Consider the following 18,442-nt stretch of genomic DNA (forward strand, 5'->3'; position numbering starts at 1 on the left):
TATGCATTAACAACTTGAATTTTCCGTTGAGAATAAAAGTTTGTTTTTGACCTGACATAAATCCAAGGGATGTGGAAAAAATTAACATAAATTCTTAATCTTTGTATCATTAATACTTTATGTATAGATAAAATTCAGAGTGTATTTAATAAGAAAGAATGTAATATTTGTTAGTCATCAAGGAAATAGGAGGGGCTGGTAGAGCACTTGTCTAGCATGTGTGAGGCCCTGGTTTTGATTCTCCCACCACATATAAAATAAAGATCCATAGACAACTAAAAAAATATTAAAGAAAATAGGAGATGGCATCAAGTAAATCTAGAAAACTGAGATTCAAATGTTTATAGCCAAAGGAATTTATTGGAACCATCAGCCATTGTTGGTGGCTACTATTATTATCAAACCTGGAAGTAGAATATATGGGCTTAATACTTTGCACCCATAAAAGTTTATAAAAATGCTTTTAACCAGCCTTCTTCTGAGGAACTTCTTGGTGGACCGTGTAGTAGGTTATTAGAAAATTCATGTGAACTTTCATGTACTCATATCAGATCAATAACATGTTTCATTAATTATATATATTTTAAACAGCCAACAATAAAAACAATCAGAGGCAAACAAATGAAATACAATAAAAAAATGAAATATTTATTCTTTTGGCTCAATAATGAAGTAGCTCACCATTCTTTTTTAGTAATAGCAATCCCCTGCATGCAGTTCATCAATACACTACAATAAATAGTTTTGTAAAAGTAGTTAACATTAAAGTTTTGGTTTGTGCAAAAAACAAAAATTTATAACATGTTAGGTAATTGCACAACTTTGCCACTTGTTCATGGCTTAAAAGGACAGAGTTATATCTGTAATAACTTTAGTGCAGCAGGAATTAAAAAAATAAGCCTAGTCTGCATATGCAAATACTACAAAAGTTAAGTTAAAAAAAAATTCCATGAATGAAGGGTTATTTTGAGGCAACCATTGTTGGTAGAAAATGGTCTAGGTTTGAGTTTTTGACCAATGTATTTCCTATTGGAATGGTAGAAAATATAGTATAACAAAGAAATCCAAAAAACCCATTGTCTAACTTTTATTTTAGGAAATTATCTATTGAAAAGTCTTGTGGATTCAAAAGTTTGGAATTATGATTATAAATAAAAAGCAAAAGCATAAAGTAAAATAAATTGCCATGTCATCAACCTGAAAATAATTTTCTTATGTACAAAATGTTGACAAATAAAATTGATCATATTTTTACATTATTTATATTTTAACAAGTTTTGGACATACTTTTAGCAAAATATGAATATGACAATAGGCTATACGCAGTTTGTTTCATTGAAATTGAGAGAGACACTGTATGATACTCAAGTTGAATTAAAAAATGCGAAAGTAAAGGAGTCTTTTAATAACTTCAATCTATTATTATGCTTGACATGTAGACAGAGCTGGTTGACTTCATTCTACCACCAACATGTGACTTCTAACCAAGACTCGTGAAGAATGGATCGAGTAAAATAGAGCAGCATAGGCAATATTGACATGCATTAGTGATAGCCTTCAAACTATTTATGTGTAATGAGTGAACAGGTTACATCCCTGTTGGAAGCTCGCAAAAGACACATAAACTGTGGTACATATTTAATTTAATATAAGTTGTTTATTGGGCTATATATGTGTATATATTTGCCCAAACATGCACCACAGGATAAAATAACTATTTACATAAAAGAGGGTATTTAATTGACATAAACTGTCAGCTTTGCTGAGAGCAGAAGATAGCAAAGCAATACTGCAGCAGGAAGTGGAACTACTCTAAAGTCATACTTTAGATATACTTTTCTAGAACAGATTTATTAGATTACTTTTTTTTGGAAAGCATTTAACCAAAATTAAATATAGATCTCTGGAACTTAGAATAAAATTTGCACTTGCTGAAACAGAATACTTTGCATAAAAATAATCCTTTAAATATTAGAGGACACTTTACAGGCACATAACTGTTCAGATGTAAACAAACATAACAGACTAAAACACTTTTTAAATTAAAGCATCTAGAAAATGGAAGTACTTGAAACTGTGAACATCAGAATTTTTTTTTTCTGGTTTTGAGCAAGGATTTCATCAGGCAAAAAAAAAAAATATTATTATTATTTTTTGTTACTGGGGATTTAACCCAGGGGCACTTAACCACCAAGCCATATCCCCAGCCCTTTTTATTTTTTATTTTGAGACAGGGTTTCACTAAGTTGCCTAGAGCCTCGCTACATGCTGAGGTTGGTCTTGAACGTGTGATCCTCCTGCTTCAGCCTCCCCCAGTCACTCGGAATACAGGCATGTGCCACCACGCCCAGCTCAGGCAAAATATTTTTGTCTGATTATTTAAGAGACTTATGGAGTAGGAACACAGAGCTCTTATATAATTTTCCCTCAACATAAACCTCATTTACAAAAATAGTGACATAATATTATGAATAAACTATGAATCAAGGACCAGGGAAATCCACTAGAACAAATTTTGTAAAAATATGGCAGATATGGAAGTTAAAAATAGAGCAGATGCGAGTACTCTACTAAAGGTGTTTGGTGTAGTCACAACGATCACTTTGCACAGCTTTCCCTGTGGTCTAGGTAGCCGTTGAGTCCTCCTCAGCAGTGTCAGCTGGTAATGAAGCAGCAACCTCTTGTCAATGTGGATACCCTGTCTCACAGAGTTGCAGTGACAGAGAGGTCACTGTCGTGTATAGGCACTGACCATGAGTATTTGTTACAACAGTCAGTTTGGCAAGGACCTCCTCTGGAGTCCAGTTGACACACACACTATACCTTCATAGGCTGTAAACAATTGATTACAAAGATAATGCTTTGTTTCTTTTTTACTTTTGATTTTCTCTGACTTCTTTCCCTTTGCTTTCTTTTTCTGGCTTGTCTTTCTCAAACTTTTCTTTGTCTGGTTTTGTAACGCTATCATAGGAAGGAGGAGAAGTGGTAGAGGAACTTCCATCTGTTTTCTCTGGGGTGGAATTCCCATTTGATTTGTCAATAACCATGCCTTCTTTTATAGGTAAGTCAATCCTCCCTTTGATTGTTTCTTTGTTATATTTACTTGATATGTTTTTTAACCTTTGCTTTAAAAGATAGCATCTGAAATTACGCTGAATGATAGCAGCCGACACCTCTTCTTGCTTGCGCTTCAAAGTGGTAGTGATAGGCTCATAAGAGACTTTGGAGGGGTTCGATGCCATGAACCTATCTTCCATCTGTATTCGAAGGGCATCCATCTCTCCACTCTCACCCAAAACACGCTTTGTAAAAGCAAATAAAATGTCGAGGCAATGGATCCGGTCTCCACTGACCATCGGCAAGTCCATAGCAATGAGCTGGACTTTGTTTGGTTTTGCTATGAGAAGAGGAGGATCCAAGGCAGCTGCAAAATCAGAGAGCTTGGAGAACTCTATGAACTGGGTTGCATCAGGATCAAACTTCTCCCAAACCTCATAGAACATCTCAAAGTCATCCTCACTCAGGGGCTCTGCACTTTCTTCAGTAGCAACACTGAAGTTCTCCAGGATGACAGCGATGTACATGTTCACCACGACCAGAAAGGATATGATGATGTAACTGACAAAAAAGAAAATCCCAACAGAGGGGTTCCCACAGTCTCCTTTAACTGAACTTCCAGGGTGAATTGCGTCAGGGTCACAGTCAGGTGGGGCACTATTGAGAATAGGTGCCAGCAATCCATCCCAGCCAGCAGAGGTGGTGATTTGGAACAGGCAGATCATGCTGTTGCCAAAGGTCTCAAAGTTGAACATGTCATCAATTCCAGCTTCCTTCTTAACATAGGCAAAGTTGGACATTCCAAAGATGGCGTAGATGAACATGACCAGGAAGAGCAGGAGGCCGATGTTAAACAAGGCAGGAAGGGACATCATCAAAGCAAAGAGCAGTGTACGAATCCCCTTAGCCCCTTTGATCAGACGTAGGATTCGGCCAATCCTGGCAAGACGGATCACTCGGAACAGGGTTGGGGACACAAAATATTTTTCTATCAGCTCAGCAAGAAACATTCCTGTGTAAAAATACAGAACAGAGCTAAATAGTGAATATATTGTGCTTATATGATTGCCTTATCTCTGTGTAGTCTGCGAAAACAACAGAATGTAAACCTTTACTAAATAATTGTATACTCTTGGATTTTAGCAATTAAATAGTACAATGATTGTAGAATATCATAAACCAATATAGACTTTTGAAAATTTTAAGATAATCTCAGATATTATCATGGCAATTTAAGATCATATAACCCAAATTTCTATGAACGCTTATCCCCACAAATCAATTGTGGAAATTTCAAAGACTACTTATGAAACATCTAAATACATCTGTTCTCTATTTTTTAATGACATTCTTTAGTTAGAGAAAAATGAACACTATTTGATACAAATTTTCTAAATTTATTGTTCTATGATGCCATATCTTCTCTTTTCTCCTGTTAAAACTCAATCCTACTTTCAAGGGAAGTCTCAGATGTCATCACTCATACTTTTGGAAAACTGTTAACTCCTCTGAGCAGTGCTGGTCATTTCTTCAGCTTTTTATGGTATAACTCTATTCTATTTTGATGACTTTTCAGAGACTCTTCTCTCAGCCTGTGATTTTTGTTTAAGACTATGAGAATATGATGACTTTTGTTTCCTATCCTCCCCACCCATCCCCCATTCAGTATTTCTAACATGATTCTAACTATCAACTTTGTCCATACATCCAGGTTTCAGAGTTTTCATTCAAATTCGTTAGCACTGAACTTGAGATCTACATAATCTATTTTTATCACAACTAATTTCCCTGTTAAGCAGCTGGTAGGACTTGGGGGAACTGTTTCACTGTAACTGTGCCTCTGTAATTAAAATGTTCTTACCTACAATGGAGAGAATCACTACTACAAAATCAAAGATGTTCCAGCCTATGGTGAAGTAGTAGTATCTGAGGGAGATGAGCTTCAGCACAAACTCCCCAGTGAACAGGACAATGAACACGAGGTTGATTCGGGACAGAACTAGAGTCATGTATTTGCTCTGGTCATCAGTTTCTACCATCATGGTGACCATGTTGAGGCAGATGAGGATCATGATGCTGATATCAAAGACCTGTCTGGTTACAAAATCAAACACCATTCCCTGGAATTTGTTCTAGAAAGAGAGAAGGGAGAGGAGGTTAATGTATGCATTTCATAAATAATGATCCATTAAAATTATAGAGAAAACTCTTTCCACATATGGTTATGAGATGTGTATCTACTCACATTACCCTAAACACTTTGTGCTCCATTATTATTCTTATTAATATCGATCTATCTACCACATGACCCCCACATTTGGTTTATTTCTACATTTAGAACACATGGAGAGAAAAAGATGACTAGACATAAAAGAGTGGCAATTGGCTGACAGTATGCATAGACTTTGCTTGAGTCTAATAACTATGATGATTTTTATAAAAAATAATGGCAACTAGTAATAAGAACTTATAAATTAGGTTAATATAGATAGATTTTTATATAGATAGACACTCTAGGTCATTTATGAACCTTTTAGGGATTTTCAGTTAAACCTTTTTTACTTCTTCAAAATAAGTCAGTCACTTTTCCATACAATTCTACTTTTTCCCATTTCATGTTTCTATGTGTTTGTTAATTCATTTCTTTTTCTCTTCATCCTTTTTTTTGCTTGTGCCTCAGTAAACCTATATGACGAAAAATTTTGTTTTTGTCTAATTTACAGTCATTTTAGGAAGTACATCCTTTCGAATAGTCCTATTTTAACATTGTAGTTAAATACAGCTTTACTACTTAAAGAAGTTTTTTACGATGTTGAATAAAAACATAAAATTATATGGCTTACCAAAAAACAAAGGTCATGAACTGACTTGCTTCCAAATTTAAATGAGTTTCAGTAAAGTAGGTTCATTCCCTTCTGTGTACAGTATTCTATGTCCCTTTGTCTCCTACTTAACACCTCTGAGCTCCAATGATTCTTTTTTCTGACATTTTTATTGGTGCATTATATTTATTTATACTAATAGGATTTGTTTTTACATACTTGTACATGTATACATTATCCAATTACTATTAAAAAGTATTGTAAAGCAAAATCACTTATAGGATTCATGAGATCTTGCAAAGTCCCAATTCTGGAAATCACATCTTGTGACCTGGGATACAATAATTATCTTCTTTGAGCCTCAGTTTCCTTATTTGTTACCAATCTTAGAGGATAGATGAGTTAGAATACAGTTCTGCCAACATAACTTATGATTATGACATTCCATTATCATGAAGCTCTAGCATATGCATTATGAATAAGCTTTTTTCTTTTTTGGTGTATGTAGTGAAACAACAAACAACTTGGATGGCATTCTTCCATTCTAAATAGGGTAGGAATATATTCTAGTCTTAAGAATGCAAGAACCAAGAGCACAGAGGGAGGAGGCCTTGACAGCTGGAAATCTCCACCTACTTAAGAGGATGTGAGAGTACCACTTAAGATCAGATGAACAGCAAGCCAGATGGGTCGGTGGCAGCAGAAGGGTGAACCTTGCTTTGAAATCAATTAGTGGGAACCCTGATCTGGAGATTTTCAATTTGTAAAAGATAAAGAATATTATCTTACTTTAAGAACTTGGCAATTGTTATTGAGTATAGCAGTTGAAATTTACACACAATATAAACTTCATAATTAGATCTATACATTGGTGACATCACCCAAAAGTTCTGATTCTGAGCACTACCCAATTAGATTATACGGAAACTTTGAAATTGCAAAGATTATGAATAATTCTCACTGAAGGCCGAGGAATGGGTTTCTGAGGTTTCTTGGATCCAAGTTTCTTCATTGCATTGTAATATTTTTTCTGTTCCTCTGTCATAAAGATATCTTGACCTCCAAAGTAAAGACATAGTACAAAACTGGTTACAATCCCAACACGTGTCACAATAGCACCTTTACCAAAATATTTCCAAGTCTTCCTTTAATTTTTCTCAATTTAAAAAAGATATTATTCTACTACATCTAGAATCTTTCTGCTTCTCATATTTATGATAAATTTGGAAAACTTTAATATTATGCAAATCCCATAAGTAAACAAAATTCTGATTAGCACAGGGACCTAACATTATGTTGTTTAGAAGGAGGCTTAAGGATCTGAAATATATCTTCATGAAACAAAGTATGTTTTATTAGTCCATTTCACTATTGACAGGTTCGCTGCCTTATTCAACAATTTGTTTTGAACTCTTTTTGTGTGCTGAGCTGTGTACTGGCTATTAGTATTCCATAAATATACAAGACACAGTGAGGGCATTCGTGGAACATGCCTGTAATCACATTATCTGGGGGAGGCTGAAGCAGGAGAATCACAAGTTCAAAGCCAGCCTCAGCAAATTAGTGAGATTTTGAGCAACTTAATGAGACCCTGTCTCAAACTGAAATACAAAAACCAGTTGGGGATGTGACTCAGTGGTTAAGCACCCCTTGGTTCAATTCTTGGTACTTATGGAAAAAAAAAAAAAGACACAGCATCTTGTATCTGACCAGGGCAGGAAACTGAAAACATAGAGGAAAACTGCATAGTGATTTGGGGAAAAAATTGTTCTGCAGAGTCAATAATAAATTCTGAGACAGCTTTACATAGAAGAGTGCCCTAAACTAGGCCTTAAAGGATGAGTAAGAGTTCCTGGGTGTACAAAACACCCCAGGAAGAGAAAATATCACAGATAAAGTCATGGAGATACAAGGGTATGATTTGCTCAGAAAAGGTCAGTGAAAATCAGCTGTGTCTGTAGCAACTCCTTGTGGCATTAGCTGGTAGGTGGGGAGTGACTGGGTAGCAGAGTAGTAGCTACAGAGAATGAGATGTGGGAGAAGATGAGGTCAGAAAAATGAGTGGAGGCAATTCCTAAAAGCCTCCACAAGACAAATGGGAGATCCAAAGATCTGCATTAGTGGTCACACTTTTGGGTAAGAAAGACACCACAGCAGCTCTTAAATGGAGGGGAGCCACTGATTGGGGCAGTAGCTTAGCTGACCATGTAGTAAATTGAAAGTAATACAACACAGTCGTCTGAGGCAGTCATGGCTGTGGGTATCCTGGTTACTTGGTGATAGAACAGACAGAAACTCAGAACGGCAAAAGCTGAGAAATACTTATCTTCTTTTTCTGCTGGTTGAAGTTATCTATGATGACACCAATGAATAGATTCAGAGTGAAGAAAGATCCAAAGATGATGAATATGACAAAGTATAAATACATATAAAGATTTTCTTCATATACAGGTTGAAGTTTAACCTAAATAATATTGAAAATATTAAAATATTGAATGATTAAAGTAGATTAATAATGTAGTGAGGGTTTTTACTGAATATAGAGCCACTTTTACCTTGTCTTAAGATACTATTTTAGAAAAACAATTCTTTTTTCAAATTAGCATGAAAATTTTCCAATTTTACAGTTTTCTTGAATCTTTTTCCCCACTGTGTCTTACAAAATGTAACATATCTTTATGTAACATATTTTTTAGCATAAATAACAATGATATAAATAGGGCAAACATTTTGAGCCTGTTATTGGTCTTATAATGTTTGACAATCTTTTCAGTGTGGTTTTGGAAATGCTGCTTCTTTCAAATATACCTTTAATAGAACATTGACTTTTAAGAGGGAAATACAGCATAAACAGTTATGTTCTGAGGAGTTGTTTTTATTTCTATTTTCGAAAATGCATTTTCCTGAAACTTGCTTGCTTTTCTGTATAATAATATTCTTGGAAGTTGCTTCACAGGCTGGTTTATCATATACTCTCCAGGGACAGGGAGAGACAATCACTGCTGAGTGGAGGAGTCTCACTTACAGGACTGATCTGATGTCTCATAATCCATGCAGTTAGATATCCTTTCATTACAGATATGTATTATATATTAGACATAGATTAAAAAATTATCAACCAATCAACCATCATAGTATACTGGCTTTAAGAGACCATTTCCACATATAATAATAAATATTCTAATTTTATGTAACATACAATTTTGGGTCTCTCGGTTGAATTATCAACAATAGTCACTATGGAACATATAGCAGCTATTAACAGATAGTATTTGAGTAACACTTACATCTCGTGAATCAACAGCTGCATACATAATGTCCATCCAGCCTTTAAACGTGGCCTGTAAACAAAATATATTTGAATTTCACATAAAAACCTCATCCAAGACTATGGCATCATACCAGATGAAAATCTGAAAATATTGTTGCAAATAAATTTTGGCACGATATGAATTTTTCTATGAAGAGATTGGAGTGAATGGAATAAAAAAATAAATGGAAAAAGATTGGTATTTAGAGCTTTGAACTTGTTTTCTTTATTTCTCTTAGAAGATATTCTAATTTTTTTTCTGTAATAAAATTTAGCTAGAGACTAGAATTTAGCTAGATGGATGAAAATTTCATCTCAGTCTCACATCCCTTTCTTACCAAAGAGTAAGCTTTATGATTCAAACCCATGGTTTAAACAAAACTCAAGTTTTACTAATCATTGGTTAGATAATATACTACCATCGAAGTAAAAGAAAATTAAACAGTACATTATTTTGAAATCCATCCCATAACATTTATATTTCCTCACATGACACAATCACATTTATTTAGACATTGCTACAATAAAATTATCTGGTTAATAATTTGTACATTTAAATTATCACTACTACAATTTATAGATTATCATTTTAATACTAAATTTCTCTTTTGACAATGATTGCTAAAGAAAACTAAAAATGAAAGTAGTGTTCAATAGTAAAAAAAAGGAAGAAGAAATATGAAATTATGCTCAAACATTCTAAAGGTTGCAGACTAGGAATGTAATAAACAACAGCAACATCTTTAGAGTCAACTTAATATTATATGTGTTATCATCTACTTTCCACTGTCAAATATTGATCACTCAAATGAAGAACATCAGAGAGATGATCTTACTTGAAACATGTTGAAAATGTAGTCAATACTCATATGGTATATCACTTACCACCTGAAGCAAGGCAAGATAGCCAGCGCCAACATTGTCAAAGTTTACTTTCACGTTTTTCCACCGAGCTTGCTTGCCAAGAGCTTGACAATCACTCAAATTGTTGACTTCACTAACTTCAAACATGTTGCCTGTTGTCATGTTAACACAGTGGTAGAACTTGCCAGCAAACAGATTCACACCCATGATGCTAAAGATCAGCCAGAAGATGAGACAGACCAGCAGCACATTCATGATTGAGGGAATGGCTCCCACCAGAGCATTCACCACCACCTAGAAGGGGAAACAAGAAGACCATTTACAAATGTTCAAAGTGGAAAACATTCCTTTCATTTTTGTATTTAGTATTATAGGATATTTTGAAAGGAGTTAAGTAACAACCTAGGTGAATTATTACTTTAGGTTTAAAACAGTGACACAACTGAAGGGCTAAGAATTTAAGGGAAGCAAACTATACCAAAACATGAAAAGAAACAAACAAAACATCCGATACAGTAAGATGGAGTCATAAAATGTGTGGTAGGGAAAAAAGGGAGGAAAAGGTGCATTAAATGCCAACAGAAGAAATAATCATCTTTTAGCAATACATTTTTAATTATCCAGAATATTAAATACTGAATAATGATTTGGACAAAAATGAGCAAACAAACCCTTTACAAATAAACATGTCTTAAATCTGTATCCTCGTATCAGGTAACATTTAATGACTATGAAGAATAAAGTTAGGAATTTACAAGGTCCTTTTATTTCCTATTGGCAAATCTCCATTTAAAAAACATATCAAATTAGGAAAGGAGGTGAGATATCTGTAGACATGAACGTATTGCACACATGTCCCCATTAGTCTTCCATGGTCTTCTAAATGGTCACTTCAGGGCACAAACTTTTTCATCAGACCAGGCTGACTGATTTTGTGAAAGGTAAATTCAATTATCCTTCACCTCGTTAAATTCTGAAGAGGTTAAGATATATTTTGAAATCTCTACAGCACTCAAAAGTAACTTTTCTTATCTAATTTAATCTAGTTCAAATTGGACTATTTTTGTTTAGCATTTATATTGAATGAAGCTATTATTTGATTAAAATACTATAGACATTTTAGACATAAATATCAAAGAATTTAAAACTGACATAAAAATCTGAAATGTAAAATTGTAAAAATTTCCTGTACTAATTGAATTTCATTTCTCTCCGAAATTAAGCCATATATACTATGCATACTATGTTACGTTTCTTACTAAAATTTATGTAAAATAACCTGCATGCCTCTACAAATTCTACTATCTTAAAAAAGACTATTATACGTTTATTTGAATATTGGAATGGTAATTCTTCCATATAAGTGAATTAAAATGTTAATGAAATGATTTTTATATTACAGCATATTTATTTGTTTTCAATTTTTTCAATTGTCACCTCCCTTCTGAAATGAACTATTGATATGAAAACAGAAGAGGGCCTAAGTCTTTCTTATCAGTAATAGTACACATTTGTTTGAGAAATGGGAAATTGTATGATTATTTATGAATTTGTTAACAGTAGCAATGAAATAAAATTAAAAACCAAGTGTTTTTTGCTTACAATGGTTTTGGAGATTCTGCAGAGTGGTTTCATTCTCTCTGATGAATAAATTTTGTAGTCAAGGCTGAAGCATTTTTATTGCCCCAAATAAACCACCTCCTAACATAAAAGTCTTGTGGCCTTGAAGAAATTTAATATCTGTGTGCATTTGCAAACCAGATTAAACAAAGCTGGCCTTTGTGCCAAAGAGTACTGAGTGGGGTGTGGTAAGCGTGTACGTCATGTTTAGATGCACGATATCTAAAGTACTAAGGAAGAGAACTGAAAGGAAAATGAAAGTGCTATGGAAAAAGTGAACCTCATTGAAAATGTTACTTAAAAGTGAGATCTATAAAACAAAGCCTGGGGTTGTTTGAAATACTTAGCAAATTAGCTTAACAACTTATTTTGGTGCTCAGAATATACAGATTTTGTTGGAGCCTACTATTTATGTTGTTTTCTTGGATGTATAACAATTTTGGGGGGTTTTGGCAATTGAACCTAAGGGTGTTTGACCTCTGAACAACATCCTCAATTCCTTTTAAAAAAAAATTATTTGTTTATTTTTTTGAGACAGGGTCTCACTAAATTGCTAAAGCCCTTGCTAAATTGCTGAGACTGACCTTGACCTTGTCATCCTTCTGTCTCTGCCTTCAGAGTCACTGGAATTACAGACATGCACCACCATGCCCAGCATCAATTTTTATTACTAATGTTGATTGAAGAGTTAAAGTACACAAAAACCATTCTGCCTTTAATTCCTTACCAGTACCTTTCCCGCCCCCTCCAAAGGCACAGACAGAAGTTTATTTAGGAAAGTAGATATATATTCAAGGAAGAATGGAGGCAATCTCAAGAGACAGAGGCCTTTGGAGGGAAAGTGAAGAGTATACATTCAAGGGAGAATACAGGCTATCTCCAGAAGAAGAGAAAACTTTACCGGTACTTGTTGAAGAAGCAAATTTAAATATTATGAAGGGTTAAAAAAACAAAAAACAAAACAAAAACAAAAAACCCTCATAGGATGAATGTCAACAGTCAGCAGTCATTTCAAAGTGTGTAGGCAATGAAAAGAAATAACTGGCAGCACGAAGTTTTTGGATGTTGTGGAAACGACATCCTTGAACTGTGATCCCAAACCTGGATTCTATCACAATTTTGAAAGGCCTAAACTAAACTTCCGTTTCAAGAGGTTAGACTTAGTGGTCACTAAGATTCATGCTGTCAAGTTTTGTAATTCTCTGATGTAAATATCAGAAGAGGATGGTAGTCATCTGAATCTAAATGACTGACTACATGTTATTTTGATATGAATCTTAAAGAGCTTCCAGTCTTACCCTCATTCCTTCAAATCGAGATAAGGCTCTTAGAGGTCTTAAAGCTCTGAGTGTCCGGAGGGATTTGATGGCACCAAGTTCTGAGTAGCCAAGAGCAGTGGCTACCAAACTGACCAAAGAAACCTACAAAAGGAAAAAAAATATATTAATTAGTCCACCAATAAATCAACTATTGACTAAAGGCACAGGATGCCGTGCTGAATGAAGGTTTAGACATGCAACCTTTGCTTCTGCACTGTGGGATCATCTTACCTACCAGCCTCATCCCCAACCACTGAATATCAATGAAACTGCAATATTTGCCTACTCTTACAAACATTTGTAACCCCCTCCTGCTAGATACGTCACACTGTAGATCCCCTTACAACCTATGTATATGCCAAAGATTATTGAAGGCTTAGTTTAAAAGCCAGATCTTCCATGGATGCGTTCTTAGTATTGTTGATTAGCAATCATGTTTCTCTCCCAAATTATGTAGCATCTGACTATGCATTCTAGAGGTATTTACATATAATAGAGTCAATTGGTTAGATACCTTGTCTTCCCTTGCAGTTCATGCAAACATTTTATTATCTGGGTTGAAACACTTTTTTACTTAACATGCCTAAAACTCTCTGACTGAACATACTTTAGTGGTTATGTATTGGATAAATAAATAAGGGGAAATTTTTACCTGAAAAAATTCTATCCAAATTATCTATTATACTTATGATGAGAATTAGTATCTATTATTTAGAGTGGTCATACACCTTTCTGATATTTATACATTTGTTAAATTGCACTTAAATATATGAAATATTAAAAATAAAAAGACATGTCCTTTTCAGGAAAGGGAACTTTTTTGTTTTAATATAATTTCTTGATTACGTGCACAAATTCCAAGAAGTAGGTATCACCTTTGCATTAGTAATTTGAGCACCACCCATCCACAGAAAGAAAGAAAGAAGGAAGGAAGGAAGGAAGGAAGGAAGGAAGGAGGAAGGAAGGAAGGAAGGAAGGAAGGAAGGGTCTGCTCAAGGACACATGGTATCAAGGGTGACACTAAAACTAGCATATGGTTTTTAAAGGCAAAAGAAACCACTTTCTTTTCATGGTTTAATTTAGAACGTATCTTACAGAATTCAACAGAATAAGAAATGACTTAAATATTGAACTTGATCAGTGGCAGAATAATTTATGGAGCTATTATTTCTATCTTGGGTTTGCTGCTACAGAAGACAGGAAAGATTGGACAGGCTATTAAAGGACTCAGAGGTTTCTATGTTTTAGACTATGCTTCAGGAGACATTAACAGCGTTTTTATATTCTTATAGGTACTGTTTGAAGACTTATTCCATTTTTCCAACCAAGTCCTTTATTTAAGATAAGAGTTTTTGAAAGGAGGTGGCTGCAAATTTCTCAAGACTCTAAAGTAAGAAAGCTCATGCTTTGAAAGGAAAAAAAAAGATCATGTACAAACCAGTGGGTGCTGGAACTATAGGAAGACAGGCATTTAAAGGCTAGGAGGTCCCACTTGCATTTCACTACCCTATACAGGAATGGAACTGTTAGGGAAGGTGGACATTAGTAAAACTGTGCTCCTTGGAGTTTTATTTTGTTTTGTATTGTTTTGGTACTAAGCATTGAACCCAGGAGTGTTCTACCACTGAGCTACAACTCCCTTTTTATTATTTCTTTTGAGATGGTGTTTCGCTTATTTGCCCAGGTTGACTTTGAACTTGGGATCCTCTTGCCATCAGACTCCAGAGAAACTAGGTTTATAGGTATGAGCCTGATGAAACATTTCTCCTTTTCCTCCTTCTTTCTGTATACTGAGGACTAAACCCAGGGATGCTTTACCACTGATCTACATCCCCAATTCTTTTTAATTTGGATAGTATCTTGCTAAATCACTGAGGCTGACCTTGAATTTGAGATTCTCTTGCCTCAGCCGCCCTCCCAGATTGCTGGGATTATGAAATATGAACCAATGCACCCATCCAAAACAGTGTTTCTTTTAATGGACTTTATGGCTCAGAGAACAAAGTGCCAGAGTAGCAACCTTATATAATGAGGATCAGCAGAACTTACTCTTTTTTTTCTCCCTGGGCTACAATGTCCCAGAGTTTCTGAAAGTTACAAAGGTGAGACAATAAAAAATTGTATGACATTGAACTTCCTGGAAAACCTGAGATGGGATTTGTAGCATATTTGATTTATTTAGGAAAATAAAGGAAATTTAAAAGAAATGTCTGATTCTCAGAATATTCATTATAGGTTGATTTAATCAAGTAGCTTAAATATTCTGTGTAAATCATTCGGATAAGATTATCGTAATATTACCAATAATGTAAATAATTTTTCTGGTTTCCTTTTGACTTAAGTCAAATGTCATCTGTGTAAGACAGAAACTCATTTTATTATTGGGTTAGCTAATGTAAAAATATCAAGCCGATTTTGAAATGAGATATTTTAAATCTATTAGAAACAGAGGTAGATTCTTGCAAAAGGTTTAAAGATTTCAGCATACATAAAGTTTGAAGCTAATGTTCTATACTGGCAAGGCACTTGACAAATTACAAATTGGTGCAAATTCCAGCATAAACACTAGATATACTAACTTGGACAAGCAACTTAACTTTTCGTTGCCTTAGCTTCCCCATTTGCAAATGAGAATAATTACCGTTTCCATTTCATAAAACTCTGAAGATTAAATGAGTTAGCATATGTTAAGTGTTTTCAGTAGCACCTATATACAGCAATAAATCAGGGTTAGGGATTTTCATCATTATTATGTAAGGCTCTTCATGAGAGCATTCCCACAATAAGGGCTTAAAAAGTTCTAGATAATACATTGTGCTACTACCACAACAGTCTAGCTTCATTATTGTGGATGTCAGGATGTCAAGAATTAAGGCAGGAACCACTAGATTCCAGAGGTTGCTGACAGCTGGAAATCCACATTAGGATCAGAAAGTGTCCCTATTCTTCTGCTGTTCACATCAACGGAACAGCTGACAGAAATCTAAGGAGCCCTTGAACAGGCAGGGAAGAGTTCCCCAGCAACCTGTAGCCAAGCATCTCTTGTCTACCACACCACCCTGCTGTGCTGCGTATAAAGTGGAACCCCCGAGTGCAATAAATATTTCCTTCTGGTTGAGTATGGAGTTTGTTTTGGATACATCAGCATCTTAGGATAATTTAAAAACTAAATTTAAAGTTATTATGAGTGATACACAGATTAGTTTTCTGAAAAATGACACTTAAGCAAAACTTGATAAGGATCACAAGAATTTTGATTGCTTCCAACCAATTTCAAATAAATATTAATTAAATCATGTATTTAGTTCACTCTATGGCTAGTACCTATGGTATATAGTTTGCTGAAATCTAAAATAGTTCAATATATTTGTGGTTTTATAAAAATAATACCTTTTTGATTTGGGGATAATAAAAAAAGAATTATACAGACACAGTAAAAGTAGTCCACCTAGTTTGATATTATGGCAGAGGCATGGAGTCCTTTTGAGGTCCTTCTGGATTCCAAACTGATTTACTATACTTGTCATTCACTCCTTCGTCTCTATTTTCTCTTCTATCTTTCCAACAACCATTCTATTCCCTTCACTTCTGTGAAACATCTCTCATCCACAAAATCAATGTTCTCCCTTTTGCCAAATCTAAGTGACCTTCCTGCAGCCTTTGAAAACAAGTTCTCCCTTCCTTTGATAAAATCTTCTCTGAGATTCTGTGACACCATGCATTCAAGTACGACTTCTCAGTAGAATTTACTCTCTCTTTCTTCTTTGCCTGACTTCTAAGTGTTAAGGTGCCCCACGATTTGGTTCTGGATGTCCTAGTTCATCTACATTCTCTGTATAGGAGGGCCAAAACAAATTCAGTTTCTTTGACTTTCACTCATGTTTCATCACACACAAGCACACCAGTTTCCTTTCTCTCTCTTGAATATCATCAGCTCCTCCCCACTCCAGAGCCAATGGATTTTATGGCCCCCTCTTCCTAACTCCTCTTCAGAGACATCTGGTGGACAAAATCTGACTTTGTCCTCCTGTTCCCCACACTATGATCACCTTCTATCCCACCACCCTATTTTATTTCTAGCAGTAATCTAATTTTTTTAATCTATTTTTTTAGTTGTAGTTGGACACAATACCTTTATTTTATTTATTTTTATGTGGTGCTGAGGATTGAACCCAAGGCCTCACACATGCTAGGTGAACACTTTTACCACTGAGCCACAACCCCAGCCAAGTAATCTAATTTTTAGGTTTTATTTATTTACACTTTTGCTCTTTGCTTCCTCCACTTTCTGCCCCATAGAGCCTAAGTTCTAATAGAGAGCTTGCCCCATCATCTTCATATCTCCTCTCTCTGGAAAAGAATATGGTGCTTATTATTAGGCACCAGTCATGTCGACTGAACACATGAATGAATTTTAGGAGATGAGAAAGAGTATACGGCAATCTAATTTTACCTTGTAGGGGATTAAAGAGGTTAAATTGTTTACATAGATACCTGTCTCAAGTATATAATATATATATACATACATATATACATATATATATATACCACACATATATACGTTATATATAATATATAATATATGATATACATATAACATGTGTATATTATATATAATAAGCTGATTTCTTATGAACTCAAAGGTTAAATATATTTTGGTTATGCAAGCTAGAGACAGTGCATATAATATATAAATATTATATATGTGTATATAATATATTATATATGTGATATATAATATATAATATACACGTATATCATATATTACACATAATATATAATATACACATATATACTTTTTTTTATATTCTGGGAACTGAACTTGGGCACTTGGCCACTGAGCCACATCCCAACCCTATTTTATATTTTATTAAGAGACAGGATCTCACTGAGTTACTTAGTTCCTCACCATTGCTGAGGCTGGCTTTGAACTCGGGATCCTCCTGTGTCAGCCTTCCAAGCCACTGGGATTATAGGCGTGCACCACTGTGCCTGGCTTTTTTTTTTTATGCATTTAAAGGAATTTTTGTTGTTGGTAGTGATTCATTTAAGTTTTTTGTGGTTATTGGGTTTAGTTCCAACAATGTAACCTATGGATTATGAAGCTATTTTAAGATATTGTACTTGTACTTTTAAAACCTTTATGTTTACTTTTTTCTGAGAGATTCTATCACATTTTGAAGTCTTCAAACATGATCTACATACATGACAAAATTTTGAGTAGAGGGGATTATTGAACATACTTGGTATTCTCTTATTTCAGAGAGAAGATGATTATACATGCTACATCCAAAGCCAGTATCATTCTCTCTCTCTCTCTCTCTCTCTCTCTCTCACACACACACACACACACACACACACACACACACACACACATCCCCCAGTATTTGCCTAAAATGTTTACAGTGGATCAGTTAAACTGGAAATCTATGGGAGAAAAAGGAAAGCTG

At 34.7% G+C, this 18,442-nt stretch overlaps 1 protein-coding gene across 6 annotated transcripts in view; it reads right to left on the reverse strand.

Moving 5' to 3' along the window:
* Positions 1-363: 363 nt before the first annotated feature.
* The window catches only part of Scn3a (sodium voltage-gated channel alpha subunit 3), a 116,312-nt gene continuing 98,233 nt past the window's right edge, over positions 364-18,442 (reverse strand). For 4 of the 6 annotated variants that reach the window (XM_046447580.2, XM_046447575.2, XM_046447587.2 and 1 more), the window contains exons 22-28: positions 12,972-13,094; positions 10,075-10,347; positions 9,167-9,220; positions 8,206-8,343; positions 6,841-6,945; positions 4,919-5,189; positions 366-4,069 (exon numbers count right to left, since the gene is read on the reverse strand). In XM_046447580.2, coding sequence (XP_046303536.1) covers positions 2,874-4,069; positions 4,919-5,189; positions 6,841-6,945; positions 8,206-8,343; positions 9,167-9,220; positions 10,075-10,347; positions 12,972-13,094 — 2,160 coding nt within the window. In that variant the 3' untranslated portion in view covers positions 366-2,873. Of the gene's footprint in view, positions 4,070-4,918; positions 5,190-6,840; positions 6,946-8,205; positions 8,344-9,166; positions 9,221-10,074; positions 10,348-12,971; positions 13,095-18,442 lie in introns of all 6 variants that reach the window. The other 2 variants (XM_058580138.1, XM_046447586.2) reach the window with 2 other exon arrangements.

This window comes from Marmota monax, unplaced genomic scaffold, assembly GCF_021218885.2.
Source record: "Marmota monax isolate L192 unplaced genomic scaffold, Marmota_monax_Labrador192_F-V1.1 WCK01_AAM20220418_F8-fsc00007, whole genome shotgun sequence".
NCBI classification, from domain to species: Eukaryota; Metazoa; Chordata; class Mammalia; order Rodentia; family Sciuridae; genus Marmota; species Marmota monax.